Below are 18308 nucleotides of genomic sequence, written 5' to 3' on the forward strand. Positions count from 1 at the left end.
AGGAAGTTGCCAAGCTTTAGTTGTGTCACAGTCGAGAGGAAGCAGCTGGAGGAGCAGCAGCCGGAGACGTTTTGCACCAGCCGGAGGGGGAGAAAAAGAGGCGAGTGGTGCATCTCTAACTGCTCCTTCAGCCCTCCCACCCCGCCGCCAGTTTTTTTTTGCTTTATCCTCTGAAGGGGCCGCTCTGTTAGAAATGCAGAATCCTAAGATGCAGCCGAAGAAATGCGAATCCCCTTGGTTGAAGCAGGGCAGAGTTACCTGCCAGGATTTTGTTTGAGCCAAATGCAGCGTGGGAAGTTGGTTCCTTAATCCGAGGGGGTTTGGCTGTCTGCCCTGGAGCAGCTGCAAGAATAACTGCTTTGCGAGCATGTGCAGAGTGCCCGTTTCCTTGTCAGAAGGGGTACCTTTCCTCCCAAGGCGAGGCTGGGCATTCTAGGGCACCTCACATTAAAAAACAACAACTAAGCTCTGTTATCATAACTCGTAGCAGTGAGTCCCTTAATTCTGCTACCTTTGTTTTCTGCTTGCTTGTTAACTCTTACCCATGCGAGGTAGGTCAATATTGCAACTGTAGAGCTGAGCCTGAGAGAGAAGTAGCGTGTCTAAGGCTGCCTGGTGAATTCAAGCTGTAGGTGAGACATTTTAACGGGTCTGCGGATTTTTCTAGCTTACGGCTTAATACTGTGTGAATCTGCCTGAGTGTTCTTTAGGGGAACTTGGATGTTCATCTCACTCCTGTGCTTTTGTGAAGCTGCCTTGAGTTGCCTCTGGTGAAAGGCGGTGCCTGATAAATATAATAACAAAAATAAAAGATATGCCTGGGCCATCAATCTGTAATGGTCCTCCTGACTGTAGTCGGGTCATGTATGACACCAGCATCAGACTGTCTTGCACCATGGCATAACTGCTTTTATGGGAATGTTTCCTATTTTAGTTTGAGTGCCTAGAAATCTATATTCAGATGCAGCCCTGGGGTCTAATCAAGTGTGTGGAGCTTTCTCTAAAATCTGCCCTTTGTGATTTCTGTTAATCGTCCAAGGAATTAGAGACAGACTTTCACCTTTCTGTTTAGATATTAGGCTGCAGCCATTTGTCAGTTAATTGGATTAAACGATTAAAAGTCTTCTGACTCATCAACTGTGCAGTCCTATCCCTGCTTAGTCTGAAGTTAGCCCCATTGAATTCAATGGGACTTGCTCCCTGCTGACTGTGCCTAGGGTCACTGCTTGAAATGGACTGTGATTATTTGTTCTCTCTCAGCTAGGAGGGATTAACTTTTCCAAGATGGTGTCTTGCGACAAATGCATGCATCATCTAAAAGCAAAGCATGCTTTTCATTTTCATTCTTATGGTGTGTGTGCCAACTTAATCGATTAAAGAGTCCTGTGATTAATCCACTTTAACTGGATGATGATGGCTCTACTGTACAGGAGTATGTGAGTCAGCCTTTCTTCTTGCTAGTCAAAGGGCTTGTCTGGTTGGGGTTTTTTTGGTAATTTGTCCCCCCCCCCCCCCGGGTTTCTATATGAATGATCCATGGAATAGATTTTTTTTTTTGCGTACAGGTAAGGATTGTGTGAAAAGTGTGATAAGTATTCCAATCTGCACTAGCCTTTGTGACCATGAAAAGAGGGGGGTCAGTATTAATTGTGGAGCAACTAATAGAGAGTATAAAAATGTGCCTTCATGCAGTGCTTTTTTTCTGGGGGTACGCATACCCCTAAACATTTTGTGAATCTAAGTTTGGTCTCATTGAGGGGTAGTATTTCAATATGAGTAGGAAAATAAGAGAACACCTAAACATTTTTATTTATTTTTTTAGAAATAAAGCACTGCCTTCATGTATATTAATTTGATATGTCCCCGCTTCTCTAAACTGCACTCCTTTCCCTAAGACAACAGTTGGAGCTTGTTCAAAACTCTTTTCTTTTTTATGTTAACAGGGGTGGCAAAACAAACACCACCACTTAAAGATGGTGCGGATTTTGGCCAACGGCGACATCGTACAAGACGATGACCCTCGAGTGCGGCAGAGCACTCAGAACAGAGGAACCTCCTCTCGGCCGGTGAGGAGAAGACCTTTATGTGGTGTTTCAGTTTTGCTGGGAATTATTATATGAGGAACTTGAAAGGCTTCAATATTCCTGTTGCAAATGGATGCTTAATTCTGAAGTTTGGTGAATCTGTTCAAAGATTACCCTTTTAAGTACATGTGCATGTTTCCTCTAAAGTAAATTTGCAAAATTGAGCCAGGATTGCTTCCAAGTAAGCATGCACAGAATTGCATTTGGGCACTGTAATCTGAACCACCTTTGTACTGAACTTGAGATGGAGAGGGGGAGTTGGACTGGACCACAGTTCCTAACCCTGCCAGTCACTGCCCATGTAGAGTTCCCTATTCCATATGCAAATATGCAGGCTGTCCGGTGAGATTCCTGAGGTGGCAGCCTGCAGAAAGACCCAATATGGGGTCCTCCAGGGGCAGGAAGGAGAAACTTGCTGGATCCTGAGTCGTCCCCACTGCTGTCACTGGTGCAGCAGATTTGCCTACCCTTCTGGCCTGACTGCCACGATCAGCAGGGCTGTGGATGCTGTAGGGCCTATGTTGCTGCCTAGCCAGGGTTCACATGGCAGGCTTAGTTGTGAATCATCAATACTAATAGGGGTTTTAGTTCTCTGAAGTCATTGCATATCAAAAACAACACCATTCTCATCCTAGAGGGGTTATCAACAGATTCAGGGAAACACCAAGGTTTGTAGATGTGTGTTCAAAAGAAAAGCCTTGGGTGGGTGGGGTGGGAAAGATTAAGGGGGGGGGAGAGAGGAGGCCAAAAAACAGTTTGGTGAGTACTGACTATGCTCACTGGTCACAAAATACTGACTTGATTATTTGGAGCAGGAGTGGGACATTGTCAGAGGAGTTTGTCAGTCCTTCTCCACAGGCAACCCTAGAAATTTTAGTTCTTTGAGGGGGGAACAGCAGCTCTCAGCAGCCTTGATGAATTACGATTCCCATAACTCTTTGGGGGAAGCCATGACTGAAAAAGCTGTATGATACTGCTTCAAATGTATAGTGCAAATGAAACCAGGGACAGAACATGAGGGAGGAATGGGAGGAGGGTGGGATATCCTGAAAACAGGAGTAATCCACACTGCAGCATTTTGTTTCTGGCTCCATTTCTGTGTAGGCGGGGAGCCTTCTTTGGCATCTTAAGTCCAGCTGTCATAGATAGGATTGCAGGCTTACTGTTTCTTAAACCATGTTTTGTTTTGTTTTTTAATTAAGTTTTCTGCTGCATTTTACTGCCTTGCACTATTTTTAAGGATGAGGTGGAAATTAAAAATATTTTTAAACGTCTGTGGAATGTGCTCACTGAAGAGGCTTGTAAGTTTTTGTGTTGTCTCCTCATTTCTTAAAACTCTCTATGGTAGTACCTGCTCTTTGGAATCTATGAACCACCCAAATGGCTGCATTTCCGGCTCTTTCTGGCTTTTACTGTATCTGTCAAACTGGATCCGGCACTATGAATTCACTCTGTTTCTCTGGGGTTCCTCTGCAGGGTTTTTTCAACATGAACGCAGGCCCTGCTCCACAACAACACTACCGCCAACAGCAGCAGCAGCAGCCTCAGGATGCAGCAAGGCCAGGGGAGCGCTCACTGCTTTCAGACATCAATCAACAGTTGGTGAACATGGGATTCCTCACGTGGAACCTTGGAAACCAGGTGGTGGAGCCAGTCATGTCCATCCTGCTGCTGCTCCTTCTCATGATGGTTGGCGTGCGTGGCCTACTCTTGGTGGGCCTCATCTACGTTGTCTCTCACTTAAGCCAGCGATGACAGGGACTTCTTTACAAGCCATGACTGCTGCTTGGCGAATGGAGAGCCACATTTCCTTATCCGGTGTGTGAGCGCATGTTAGAGAGAGAGTGTGTGTGTGGGGGGGGGGTCAAATGTGCCTCTGTTGTGTGTATGTGTGCCCATATGGGCTCCCACCCTCAAAATGTTATGTAAATAGATTTTGTAGGGAACAGAAATGAGTTGTGTGGGGAGGCAGTATATGGAGTGCGAGTTTGTGAGGGTACAGTTTTTTCTACTTCAGTTGGCTTCCTGCGGAAGCATGAAAAATTACTTTATTTCAGTGGCACAAGGCTGTCTACATTTTTTCTCGTTGTGCTGCTCAGATTGTAGCAGTTGGGTGTGGAGGCAATCTCAGGGTTGTTGGTTGAAGCTGAGTTTTTTGACTGAAGGGGTGAAAAGGCAGCAGGTGGGTCTCTCATTTGTTCTCTCAACAAAAGCGCTTAATGAACCTCGTATGTAAAAGGCAGTGTTATGAGATGACTAAGTAGGCATTGTTTATTGCCCTTAGAGAGGAGGTAGTTAACATGATAAATGAGAAGGTTTAAAGCAGAGGTGGGAAATGTGTGGCCCTTCAGGTTCAGATGGACTACAACTCCCACAATCCCTAGCTATTGGCCATGCAGTTTGGGAGTGATTCGAGGTGGCATCTGGCATCAGGTTGTACAAGGCTGCATTACACTCATAATCTGGGAGTCGTAAAATGGATTGGGTTTGGTTTGGCACTCTTGGTCACGATCCGACCTTGAGCCTTTGCTTCCTTTGGTTGGAGGGGAAGACACAGACCCCACATCCCTGGTTTAAAGCAAGTTATATAGGTATAACACCTATCACTTCTGAGATGTGTGTCCAGGTCTTTTAAAGACAGGCATGTGCACGAAGATTGATTGAAAACCAAGCTTCTTAACTCAGGTCAGTCACAGGATTAAAATACCATCTCCAAATGGAGAGAAGCTTGGGTTTGTGTGGAAATGTCGATCATGGAACCACACTTTGCATAGTTGATAGGAGGCCACTCTGTAGCTAATCAGCGTACATGAGGAAGGGCAATTCTGAGAATTATTTTCCATGTTGGGAGCTGTATGTGTGGCCTCCGTACTTTGCATTGTCGCATACACAGTCCCCATGCTGGAACAGTGCTGATGAATGGTTGCCTCTGTGTGAGTGCTGGCTCCCGGGGTGCTCACTTGGGGTCTGCCTTAAGCACGAAACTATCCATTGTCTCATAATGTGTGTGTGGTTTGTGTGTGTTGCAATGGGGGAGACTTACTAAGTGAGTGTGCAGTGGGCAAGTGTAACGTGGTTCTCACGTCTGTTAATTTACGTGAATGGATATTTCTGCATCCTTGCAAAATGACCTGGTGGGAGAACTCCCCACCCACCCACACTTCTTCCCCTGCTAGTGGTGGCCTCCTCTTGAAAACAGGAGTGGAGGAATCTAATCCAAGCAAAGGAAAACTTTGTAACCACCTCCCTCAACTCTTTGTAATACTAGTTGCAAACTGTTCCTTAATACACATCTTTTGTTCCTTTCCAAATGGCTGTGGCTTCCATTCCTTTATGTGTTTGATCTTGGGCTGCTAATAATGAATGCTGCAAGCTCAAATGAAAAACTGGGTATCAACATAACTTATATTTCAGATTTATCCTGTGGACATAAGGCAAGTTGCAACATGTTTAAAACCAAAAGTATTGCATTAATCTGTAGAAATATAACGTCCACAACCCTTTGAACACTCAAATGACCAAACCCTCCCATCTGAAGATACACCAACAGCTTGACAGTGGCTGTTATAAGCGGATATAAACAAAATTACCTCTATTTGCTTTTGGAAGTTGTTTTGCCTTGTCTAGATGAAGGACAGATCTGAACAGGACAGGCTGTGAGTGGGTTAGAATTTATTTCTGGGGTGCCTTTCAGCCAAAAAGCCCCCCAAAATGGTTCACAAACATTTGTCCGTTCTTAAACCTCAGCATATTCTGTAATTTTAAACAAATGCAAACGGGGAAACTTTGCTTGTTCAGGTTAGTAGGGTAGCATTGCTTCCAGCTTTTCAGTCACTCACTTGGTTAGCAGATGTATCAAAGAGCAGGCAGCAGCACTGGCTGGGATCCAAAAAGCCACGCCACTGGTTCTGCTCACCCAGGAGCTGGAGAGACAAGCTTGGAGAAGTACATGGGGAGATGCTCAGCCTCTCTGTGCTCATAAGCAGTTTTAATGTGCAAGTTAGGAGCTCACAGGATGTGGCTGCAACAACTTCTGGGGTCTTGATTGCTATGATGAGGATGATGAGAATGATTTTATTATTTATATGCTTGGCATGACTGGGTTGCCCCAGCCACTCTGGGCGGCTTCCAACAACATATTAAAAACACAGGAAACATCTATATCACTAACTACTGGGTTGGGAAGCTGACCCGCAATAATCTGTGACTCCCCCCCCCCCTCCAGTATGTTCTCTCACTTGGCTTTTATTCACTCGCATTCGTGGATTGTCTGAATTTTTGAGGGAACCCCTTGTCAGAGGTGGTCCTTCAGTGCCACTATTGTGAGTTCAAGTAACAGAACTAATCCTGTTAGCAGCTTGCTCCTGTGCTTGCTGTAGAGGTGGTGCTCCCTACAATAACAGAACAATGGGTTTAAGTGGAAGGGGGGGGTGGCCTGTCCTCCGGGTGCATTAATCTTCAATCCTAATCTCCTTAAATAACCATGTTCCCATGATACGTTGTATTTGAAACATGTCTGCTCAGACTTGAGGGCCGAGCCTGGCTCCTTGAGGGTATTTGCCATGTATTTGCCTGTGTCTGGAGTGGTAAATGGTGGCAGCAGGAGGCCATGCTGGGCCTGGTAGGTGATGAGGCTACAGTCCCACTCCCTGTCCCAGAATGACCTGCTTCCAGGCTCCCTTGATACTTGGGTTTTGGAGGCCATTTTGTAAACCCATTACTAATACTTTGACATGGTACTATCTGCATGGGTGAGCTTCACAGACCGTGGGCTCACCTGGTGGTAGGGAAGCTGCTGTTTAAAGTGTCTCACAGTGCCCAGGGCATTGTGGAGAAATATAAATGGTGACTTGCAGACCCAGCTACCTGGGTTCTGTGGTCCTGCTGGGGCCCTGGCAGCTGCTGACACCAGGCCAGTTGTGATGGCTCATTCAGCTAGGGATCCCTAAGATTCTCCATTTCAAACCTAGTTCCTGACATTTCTGTTTCCTTGGGACCTTGAGCTTTCAGCTTTCCTGACTAACGTACTGTTTGGGCTGGCCAATATATGTGTGTGTCACACCACAGAAGCAGACCAGTTGTGTGTGGTGGGGTGTGTTGGGGGGGGGAGCTGGGGTTGGAGAGCACTTCTGAGGCATTGTCGAGAGCGCCTCCAGTTGCAGCTGCTTGCTGCAGCATGAATAGCTTCACAGCTCACTGAAGAGATGACCGGCTTTAATTTGAGTTGAATGGGCTCCTCCCTCGATTGAGATGACATTTTCATTTCAAACTAACAAGGGGAGAAATCCAATTACACCACAAAGGGGCTCCCTAATAAGCCATTCAGGCATGTGGGGTGGGGTGGGGGGCTCGAGGAATGGGTTGTGGAGGGAAACCCCTCAGGCCATCCATCAGTCACACAAAGCAAGGCCGAGGGAGGGAGGGAAACACTCAGCCCAGCTTTGTACGTGCGGGACTCAAAAGAGAGCATCATTCTGAAAAGTTCAAGAGATGCAGAGAGCGAGCAGTGCTCTGCCAAGAAGGGGTTTAAAGTGTCACTTCCAACTGGCTGGTTTTCATGAGTGCATGTTTACACTTCAGCCACTATATTGATCAAACATGGCTTTGTGAGTTCTAAAGTGTTGGGTTTGGAAAGCCCAGGATGTGAGAGTCTCTCTGAGTGTTTTCACAGGTGATGTGAAGGATGCTTCCTCTCTGAGAGTTAAACTTACATTACTGCACCACCCATTCTTGTAACATGGGAAACATGCTGGTTTCTTAAAAAACTAAAACGACAGTTCTTGGAAAGGTGGCTATTGACTAGTGGGTCTCAGATGTATGGCTGTTGCATGTTTTCTCCTCTTCTCCACCCACCCTAATAATGAGTAAAACAAAACATGGCACGGTAGGTCTTTGCAAATAAGAGTTTCCTCCTCCTTGCATGCGACAACTCCCGAGGTTGGGTAAGGGCATGTTGCAGGAGACTCGGAAGGTGGCATGTGGCAGTGGCACTCTTCATATTCTGATTCTGAACAATCTGGTTCTCCCTACTCCTGTGTACAGGCACCAGACTTAGCAACGTACATTCTTGATCTCCAGTTGCTATAAGAAAATATGGCATCTAATATCTCCTGAGTGTTTGAAAATAACAAACTTGGTATTTTCTAAAAGGCTCCCCAATGTTAACTTACTGTGGGTTTAGCTTTAAGAATTCAGCAGCCCTGGATCAGTTGCTGTTTCTGACTCATGGAGCTGTTTAGGGAATAAAAAGTGGGTTGAAGGGGGAATAAACATTCACCAGCACTAGATATGTATGTATGTATGTATGTATGTATGTATGTACAGAAAACTGAGTGTGTTGGTAGCAGAGGGGCTGGGGATCACAGCTGGAGAAGGAGGGGAAATGGAATGTAGTATCCTGAAAATGGACATGGCTCCCTGCCTGAAACCCTAAAGGAGAGCACTCCACAAGCCAATGTCACAGGTCCCACATGTAATTGTTTATTTTTTTTAATGTATTTTATAAAGTGCATTCCTGGCCCGAGTCATTAATGAATGACATGCTATTATAAAACAGCTGGTATCAATACTTAATGCAGAGAATGAAAGGCAAAACAACAAATCTGGGCCCATAATTATTGGAGTGCTGTGAAAATAACCACTGAGGGGGCAAATTAATTTGTAAATTTAATGTAACTCATCTATATATCTGGCAGTACCCAGGAAAAAATGTAGCAGGTCTTTTGCCCAAGTGGGACTTTAGAGTACTGTAGGTGTGCCACCTGGTGGATATTGTGTAACTTAATGTTTTTTCTGCCATAGTGTGCTTCTGTGTATCTTTGCATTTTGAAATACCAGAGAATCTTTGCCCAAAACTGTAGCACTGAATTCCTTGCTGGTTGAGCAAATTAGTCTCTGGCTGAGGAAGTTCACCCATCCCTGAGAAGCAACCAACTAGCTAAAGACCAACAACATTCCCTCTTTTTCCCCAGTTCCCTCTTCCTTTCCTATTCTTGTTCATGTTCTAAAAAACACACTGCATTTGTGTCTCACATAGTGCAAAACGACTCAAGTTGCTGTGCAACCCAGCAATCTCATAATGACCATTGGTTGAATGAGCAATTATTTTTAAATCCATGTGAGCCAAGGAGGGGCAAGTTTGTGTTTTCCTGTTATCTCCACTAGATGGCACTGACCCCCTGTTAACTTGCTCCTGTGGATGAGAGAAGAAACGACTTCATAGGAAGACAAGAGAGTCAGCTGAGGAACAAATTACATTTACAATTGTGAAAAGGAAGCCAGTCGCCTTTCAGCGCAGTCCTATGTGGGAAAAGCTTTTTAATTCCAGCTATGTTTGCAAGGTGAAATCAGGCTTGTTTTACTCAATTCATGGACAGAAGGAGAGGAGGGCAAGTGCAAGGAAGAAACACACACTAAAAGATTATCCACCCCAGAGCTTTCCCAAGACATTTTGCTGCATAAGGTGGAACAACAAGTGGTGCCCCACTCCTCACCATGGCTAGTGCCCAAGGTGGGTCAACTTATTTGGAACACCATAAGTTCCTCTTCCCTCCCTGTCAGTTGTTGTTGTTGGCATCCGTCTGTCTCAAGAGATAATGGAGCGCGTCTCGGGGGGTGAAGTCAAACCACTGCATTATCATCACCAAAGTGACCTCCTTGGGGCACAAGGCTGGGCAGTGTGTATGGAGGTCCTGGGCTGCCCAGATGACAAGATGTGGTCCAAAGGAAAAACGAGCAATATGTTAGGCACCAGTTTGGCTGCAGGAATTGCTGGAAGGAGGCCTACAAGGCACAATCCAACAGTCTTATTCCTTAGCTTTTTCTTCTCCCAAAGATATCCTGCAAGGCAGCGGAGGTTTAGGATTAGAGTTTTACTTCTCTTAGATGGGCTACCTTCCCAAGTGGATGACCCTCATCTGCCCCTCACTTCCCTCTAAAGCGCTTGCAGAAACCACCACCTTCCCTGTTGAAATCAATGGACTCAACTTACTTAACATTGATTGTAATAGGTCTATGCTGAATATGCCATAGTTGGATATCTCTCCCCCCTCCCCGCCGCCATGGCCAAGAATAGAAGATTCCTGAGCAATTTTGAAAGAGAAGATAAAAAATATATAAAAATAAAAATTAGGAGACAGCTGCATGGTGTTTTAGGATTTGGACTATGCTCCAAATGCCAGCCTAGTATAAGTGAACAAGAACTCTGCCAATGCTGAAGCCAATACAAGTGGCACATGGACTCATGCTACCCATCTAGGACTCCCTGAGGAAGCAACTATAGAGGAGGAAGCAGAACTGTCAAGTTGTCCTTGAATGTCATCTTGATGTCAATTCTGAATGAGCAGTCTACTCCTCTTTCCCTGATGTATGTATGTCTAGAGTAGCAAAACATTGCAGTAAATGCAATTTAGGGCTTTGTTAGTTTTTAAACAAGCTGCATCCTCAGTCTCGTATGCCCAAGGCAGGTTGCCATTTCAGACGCTGTGTCAGAAGCCTTTCTTTGGTTGCAGCTGCTAAAAGTTGTGGGGAAAGGGGAAGAATAGGATCCAGGGGCTCAACTGCTGCTGCCCTTGCTGCTGCCTTCTGCTCAGCATGGAGGAGGTCAGCAGTTACTCTGAACCCAAGTCAAATTGGGAGTGAATTTACCTATATGGAGTTAGAGTGCTCACAAATTGAGAATACACCCATCTCACAACTTGAGTTACATGACCCCTACGGCATGCTCCAAGCCCTGCATGGGTCCACTCAAGCCACAGTCTCAACATACACATCTTGCTTTGTGACACTTGGGTCTCTCCCTTGCCAATCTATTTCAACTATCTTTTCCCTGGCTGTAACAATACAACAATAATCAATAACCAACAATTTGCTGCCCTTTCATGACACCCAGAATTGACCGCCTGAGGCAGCTGTCTATTAGCAGGGCCAGCGTCCTGTCTTGGAAGCTAAAGGGGGTTGGATTACAAAGTATTAAACAGAGATTAAGTACATCACATACTTTTTGGTCCTTGTATCAAATTGCTGTCACTGAAAATTGGAGATGTGTTTTTTTCTGTAGACTCTAAAGCACAGCTGTAGTTGTATGCTGACAATCTGATGGACCCTGGACTCTCTTTTTCCCGTTACTGAAACAGGCTATGCACTATCACTTGCCAGTCAAACCATTTTGCGCTATGCAGAAACACAACATTCATCCAGCCTCTCCTTTTGGACTCATAGTGTTTCTAAGTGTATGGGGGAAAAGTAACATTTTAATATGCACTCTGTGTGCTGTTACAGTGTGCAGATCCAAAAACTACAGAAACAAATTACAAGCAGCCAAAATATGATAAACTGTTTCAGCTTTCCTTCATTATGGTGAAGTCCAGCTTTACTGAATCTGTTTTTAGGGAGAGATAGCTCTATCAACGCACATTTTCTGCTGATGCCTAAATTTATTTATTTATTAGACTATTTATATTCTGTCTTCCTGAGACAATGCTTCATGCGACTCACATTTTAAAACAAGAATAATTAAAAAACAAACCAAAGTAAAAGAGAGTGAGAACTACACACACACACACACACACACACACACACACACAATCTGTTTAACTGAGGGGTGGGGAACTTCCGGGTCCTGGGCCCAATTAGATCTTTCATGGATCTCAATTTGGCTATGAGGCTGTTCCCATTCCCAAACCATGACTGCCTGCCCCACACCTGATGTCATATATAATATCAGAGATAGGACAGGTGGAAATGTGTCTGTCAAGGAAACATCAAGAGCTTTCAAGTGCTCCTGATTGCTCCTTAGCAAAGGAGGATTGCTGTTGGCACCAATCAGTTGATTGGAAGCGACAGCAAGCTTGCAGTGACTGACAGCACTATGCAGTTTTGCCATCAGGACCTTCATGGCACACACAATCCCACTGGGCTGCCTGTAAGCGACAAACAGGTGATGTGCAAAAGCTGACCAGACTGACTGACTCACATTGACACTGGCAGTGGGACAGCATCCTCCATGTCAGCTGAAGGCAGCAAGGAACACACAGCTCTGTCTACTCCCAGCCCATCAACATTTGTCGCAGGAGGCAATTGCCTCACTCTGCCTAAAAGCAGGGCTGGTCCCGATTGGAGAGCTGAGCAACTGAAGTCAGTGACAATAGTGTTGTCCAATGGTTTCCCTGCTACGGTGGAGCAGCTTGCAAATGTCGCTGTTCTTTCTACACTTAAGGCTCACTCCAGCACTCTTGTAGTTGTTGGCATGACAAGGGTAGGGTCATGTGAAACTTTCTGCCAAGCAGGATGCAGGGTTTAATTTGCCATCTTTAATAAGTAAGAGCAGGAAATGAGAAAGGAGAGGTTAACATAAAAAGGAGTCTCGGTGGACAGTTCTTAGCTTCACGAAGCATCAGTGTTGCTTTGAGGAGGCCAACATACTGTTCCATTTATTCACCTTTCCCTTGGCAGAGCACAGCCCTGGAATATATGAGAAAGCTACAGTCTTAGGCCCAAATCCTTCTATTCCCACCACATCTGCTGATGCTAAGAGGGAAGACAGATGTAGCATGTAGGGAGGGGGGCAACCTGGAAGCACACCCACTGTGTTCAGTCGATGGATGCCTATCACTCTGAAGGGCCAAGCTAAAAAATGAATCAACCTATCAATCAATTTCCTAGAAGTTTGCAAAAGATGTCAGCTATGCATCATGCTAATTAACAAAATCCTTTAATCCTGTAATGCCACCCAAAACCTCTCCTCATTTTTTATAATGATGATGATGCAATGAAGAACTGGGAAAATGCATTAATGGTTATGTGACATTAAAGAGAAGAACAAAGGTATACAACCTGCATGAGGTGAGGTGGGTGGGAAGATTGATGGCTGTCCCAGCATCCGATTCACTGGAATGTCTGTCTGAAGTTGCAGTTGTAAGGCCGGGCAGCAATTATTGCCAAAGAGTGGGCTGTAAGCTCCTTTTCCCCTCCCTTTACAGCTATTTTCACTTTCATTTGGATTATTACCAAAAATCTCAGGAATATCTCTTTCTGTTCAGCAGATCCCAACATGGACCGTTGCCTGATTAAGATCCACCTAATTTTACACACGGTCAGTGATCTGGAATTCCCCCTGGGAATCAAATGACTTTTTCATCAAGAGCAGGATAATTTTGGAGGCCCAAATAATTAGAGGAGGTTTTTGAGGAGATAATTAGGAGCAGAAAGGTTCGGGTGGATGTTTCTTTTCTTTTCTTTTCTTGTTCCTGTGCCTTTGGAAAAATCCACTTCTCCTTCAGCACATCACATGTTTGTTACACAGAAACATCCATAACAATTCTGGGATGGCCAACGAAGCATTGCACTTTCCTGGTGTTTCTCCATACATATATTAATAACTGTGATGATAGGCAAATGCCACAAAGCGTAGATAGAATTGCACTAAAAACTGCCTGTCCTTCTCATCAGGAATCTGAGTTTTCTGAATTCCCTCTCCTACTCCAAGAATCTTGGTGGAAGAGTGGTAGAGTACACACTTTGCATGCAAAAGCTCCCAGGTCCAGTCTCTCCTGGATGGGCTGGGAGAGACACTTGCCTGGAACTCCTGCATTCAGTGCTGGCACTACTGAGCTAGACCGAGCAATTATTTCCCTTGGTGTAAGACAATTCCTTGTTTCACTTCTACACAGGGTGCCTGCAGACTTTCAGTATTTTTGCAGAAGGGGTTGAAGCACATGCAAGAGTTTCAGGTTTGCACAATTAAAATGGGGAAAATGCCCTGTTGCCCTAGTGCAACAAATCCACTTTTTCACACACACAACACACAGGAGTTTTTGCAGTTTGGCACGTGGTGGTGAAACACACTGGAAAGTGTAGAATGAACAAATGAATAATAGAAAGATGTAAATGCCCTGCAAATAATTCTGGATGAATGCTCGTTGTTCAAACAACTTCTCAAATAAACCAGAACGAATGCTCAATAAGGGCTGGACATAGTCTAACCACCACACAAGCTTTGTGCAAACAAATCAGGATGAATGCAGAATAAACAGGCCATACCAAACTTGGTTGGAGCGAAACTTGTTTATACGACTATCCGTGAAAGAATCGCAACCATTGTATGACAAATGCTTTTGTGGCTAATTTGAAACCAGTTTGCCTGCTTGTAGTCATTTAACAGGATGTTTAGATAACAAATACTATGGCACACAGATTGACACCAGTAATTTTGAAAAAGTTGGTTAACATCCTCTAACAGGTTGGAGTATAACAGTGAGAATTAAGGAACTTAAAACTATTATCAAAGGGAGTTTTTAAAACATTGCCTGCGCCACTAAATTCCACAAAGTCTATTTGTTTTTATCTGACATCCTGTTTTTTAAATCTCTTTATGCTTTTATATTGTTTTGTGTATTTATTGTAAATCTCTTATTTTTAATGTTCTTAGCTGCTCCAAGAGGTGTTGCTTTTTAGCAGAAGATCAGCTTAAGCACACAATCCTATACATGTTAACTCAGAAGTCCCACTGTGTTCAATGGAGCTTGCTCCCAGGGTTGCAGCCTAAACTGTGTAAGCAAAAGCGAATTTTGTGCTCTCTTTTTTTGCACTGCCTGAATCATAGAGGAGACTCTATGGAAGGGCTATTCCTTGATTGCCTTTCTGCTTTTCCTAAATGATGCTCTGGCTTCCTGGTCTAAGGTGACCCCAGTGTGAACCTCCTTCAAGTTTGCGTGCATTTTTTCTCTCTCTGTCTCTCCCTCCCTCCTGCTAGTTAGTTTCATTCCCCTGCGATGGCTTGATGAGAACCAGACTCAGAGTTAAGGTTCACATATTCTCAACAGGGTTAACTGGGTTAATTTTTGCTTCCTGTGTGATGGCCGTGAAGAGCGAGTGCCACAGTGGAATCTTTGCCTCTTCTGCGACAGGGTTCATGGATATTAGGAATTCCCCAGTCTCACAGAATTAACCTGCTATATGACTGTGGTGACTCTTCCCACATCTGTGTTGTCTCAACTCCCCTGAGCACCAGTCAACTGTGAAGCAAACTGTAAGTCCAGGAATTAGGAAGTGCATAGTGCTTTTATCATGGAAGATGTGCAACCACAACTCATGAGACAAACTTGAAGAGTACATACTGCATCTCCTTGAAATCAGTGGTAAAGCTTCCATTAATATTAGCAGGTCTAGATCACTCTATAAATCCAGGAATTATAGTGATTTGGAGGTTGAGCTAGATAAATCTTTGTTTGTCTTAATAGCACTGTTGTATCTTACCATGGCTGGGCATCCTGACTAATATAGCTGTTCCTGTAACAGCATTGGATCAAGTAGTATAATGAGAACTATTGATGGTGGGACCTTGTGATTGATCTTATACACTGTAATCCAGCACAGCAGTTTATGGGGTTGGACTGTTATCAATTCCTTGCTTTATGTCCAATAAAAACCACTGCAGCACTGGATCATTGTAAGAAATTCAGACTTCACTCTGAGCTGGAAGTTAAAGAGGAAAAGTAAGTAAAGTTCCATTGTGCAGGGGGAATAATTAAAAGTCAACAGCATTGCTTCTGACAAATAATGTAGTTTTTAGGCACTATTTAGATTTAATCCTCCTCAGTGCCATTCATAATGCAGGTTAGAGCTCTTCCTTTCTTTTGTAATCCATATTAAAATCCGTTTTTTAACTACGACCCTCTCAATATTGAAATGGCACAATTTCCTATATTTATTTATGGCTGGCTGCAAAATGATTTGCAGAGCAACTTGGGACTCCATCACCGCTGCTACTGGTTTTGTAAATGATGTCACTTTTCAGCAAGAAGACCACAGACAGCAGGAGGCTAAGAAACAAATTACGTTTCCCAGGACCTTTGTAAATGAGATGCATCCCTGGGATGATAAAGGAAATTTCGTCCTGCAATTCATCAAGATGAGATGAATTTTCATGGGGAATGGGAAAATTCGTTTTCCACTGCCTATAGCCTCAGATCTTTCCCAGGGAAGTTCCCTGCCCCTTCTAGACTGAAGGGTGCCTATTGAAGCTGATCTGGAGGTGTTGTTATAACACTGACTGCTCGATAGTTTGAACCTCTAGTTAAAGCGGAGAGTCAGGGAAAGTGTTTGTGTAAGGGGAACTTATTAGACCATGTTGCTCTGAAAAAATATGCCCATATGTTCTTTTGCAGTTTCCTGGCTCTCTGTTCTCTCTCCTCTCTGCCACAGAGGTGTAAATTGTTTCCATGAGGCCTAGAACCAGGGCAAGAACCCTGTCAGCTCCTGTCACAAAATGGAGCATTCTCACTGACAACTGCTTGGTTGTCCCAATACAGTGCTGCCATGGCAACAGCGAACTTCACCTCAACCTCTTCATCGCACCCGTGCTTCTTTCTGAGAGACTGAGACAAGGGTTAGCAAGGAGCCTGAGGGAGACAGGGATACGATTTCATTTAATATCTGTATGCCGCTTTCGCAACAACACTGAGCTCAAAGCAGATGCAGATATATACAAAGTACAAAGTATTTCTGTTGCTCCAGCAATTCAAGATGAAACAGACCCCGACTCACGCTTCTGGTCAGACTTACTCATTTCACAAGACTGGCCCTGACACATACAGCTGATGTGCTTTAATCACTTATATAGGTTGCACTGGGAAGTTGCCAATAGCAACTGGCTTGGTTGGCCTTGCACCTGTCGGCTTACCTAACACATGGGGTGATTTGGGCTCATGAAGGAAATTAACCCCTCCTCCATGTCCAGTTCCTCCAAAACAAGTGACAGAGCAAAGAGAGGTGTGGATAAACCTGTAGTCTCTGTGTGGGGTTGTGGACAGAAGCAAAATACACTGAGTCTAACCCGTCAGTCTGGAAGTGGCATAACAGATGAGGGTGTTGGAAGAGGTAAAGGTGTGCAGCCTTTGATCTACATTTTTATTTTTTCAAGGCTGATCCAGTTTTGGTTGAAACTTTGTTATTGCCCAGATTGTCCCTAGCAGTTATTTACACCGGACAATCAGCTGTGGAAAGCATTTAAGGTGAATGCAGTGTCTACTCACACTGCATGCCACAGCAACCTCAGTGAGGTTGTTAAGTATCTTTCACATTCCTTTTCTCCATTTTGTGCCTCAGGGAAGGAGTTGGAGCAACCTCCCATCTACCCTCCTAGACACTAGCTTGCTCTTGTCCATAAATTAAATGATAAAGATTTAAAGAGTAAAATGGGAAAGCAAACATTCAAGTGGAGCTTATGTATGTACCTGGGAATCGGGCCATCTCTCCACTCAGATGTTCTTTCCAGCTTGGTCTGAAGCCACGTGGGAGGAAGAACTCATCTGCAGAGGACATAGAAAGTCACACCACGTGCCTGGAGGGCTATGCAGGCCCGGCTCTACCATTAGGCAGCATGGGGTGGCCACCTCAGGCTGCTAATTTTGGATGTACCCCCCAAAATGGCAAGTTATTACTTTATCACTTGCTTTTCCTGTATTTTTACTTCCAGGGAGAGGGTGTTTGTGGGATTTTTCTGTCTCTAGTGCCAAAATAACTTGACTAGCCTTAGGTACAATGCACCCACTCTTGGGGTTGGTGGGGACGGGGGTGACACTTGCTGTTTGGACTCAGACAGCAAATACTTGTGTTTATTATTTACATTTATGTCCTGCCCTTCCCCACAGGGGCCCAGGGTGGGTCATGAAAGTATAACAATTAAAACAGGTACACTTACAAACCATAAAAGAAAAACTACACGAACAAACCATATTGGAATACAGTGGTACCTCAGATTACAAACACCTCGGGTTACAAACACTTTGGGTTACAGACTCCGCTCACCCAGAAGTAGTACCTCAGGTTAAAAACAGAAATCACACGCTGGTGGTGTGGTGGCAGCGGGAGGCCCCATTAGCTAAAGTGGTACCTCAGGTTAAGAACGGTTTCAGGTTAAGAACGGACCTCCGGAACTAATTAGGTTTGTAACCAGAGGTACCACTGTAATAATTCAGGAGCACAAAACAGCCGTGCAAGGAGGAGGCAAGAGATCCACTCTACAAAAAATCTGACCAAAGCATTTAGGCTCATCATATTTGGGCAGGCCTGCTATTATTATGAGTATTGTTGTTTTATTGTGACCTTGCTCCAAAAAGCTCAGAGCAGCATTTTTTTTTTTTAAAAAAAAAGCTTCACAACAACAGCACTGTGAGGTAACTTCATCCATTTGTGGTAGTTGCCCAAGGCCAAAAGGGATTTGGC

General features: G+C 44.4%; 1 protein-coding gene and 1 long non-coding RNA gene across 2 annotated transcripts; one reads left to right on the top strand and one right to left on the bottom strand.

Moving 5' to 3' along the window:
* Positions 1–1949: 1949 nt before the first annotated feature.
* On the top strand, positions 1950–5395 carry FAM241B (family with sequence similarity 241 member B). The gene is made up of 2 exons (XM_083740033.1): positions 1950–2066; positions 3561–5395. The coding sequence occupies exons 1-2, from the start codon at positions 1974–1976 to the stop codon at positions 3837–3839; spliced, it is 372 nt and encodes a 123-aa protein (XP_083596159.1). The 5' UTR covers positions 1950–1973; the 3' UTR covers positions 3840–5395.
* Positions 5396–7746: 2351 nt separating this feature from the next.
* On the bottom strand, positions 7747–15797 carry LOC310845242. Its single transcript, XR_014564596.1, has 2 exons — positions 15339–15797; positions 7747–9923 (listed from the first exon to the last, which is right to left on the bottom strand). It is a non-coding gene; the product is annotated as an uncharacterized lncRNA (long non-coding RNA).
* Positions 15798–18308: the final 2511 nt, after the last annotated feature.

Source organism: Podarcis gaigeae (genome assembly GCF_964106915.1).
Source record: "Podarcis gaigeae genome assembly, chromosome: 5".
NCBI classification, from domain to species: domain Eukaryota; kingdom Metazoa; phylum Chordata; class Lepidosauria; order Squamata; family Lacertidae; genus Podarcis; species Podarcis gaigeae.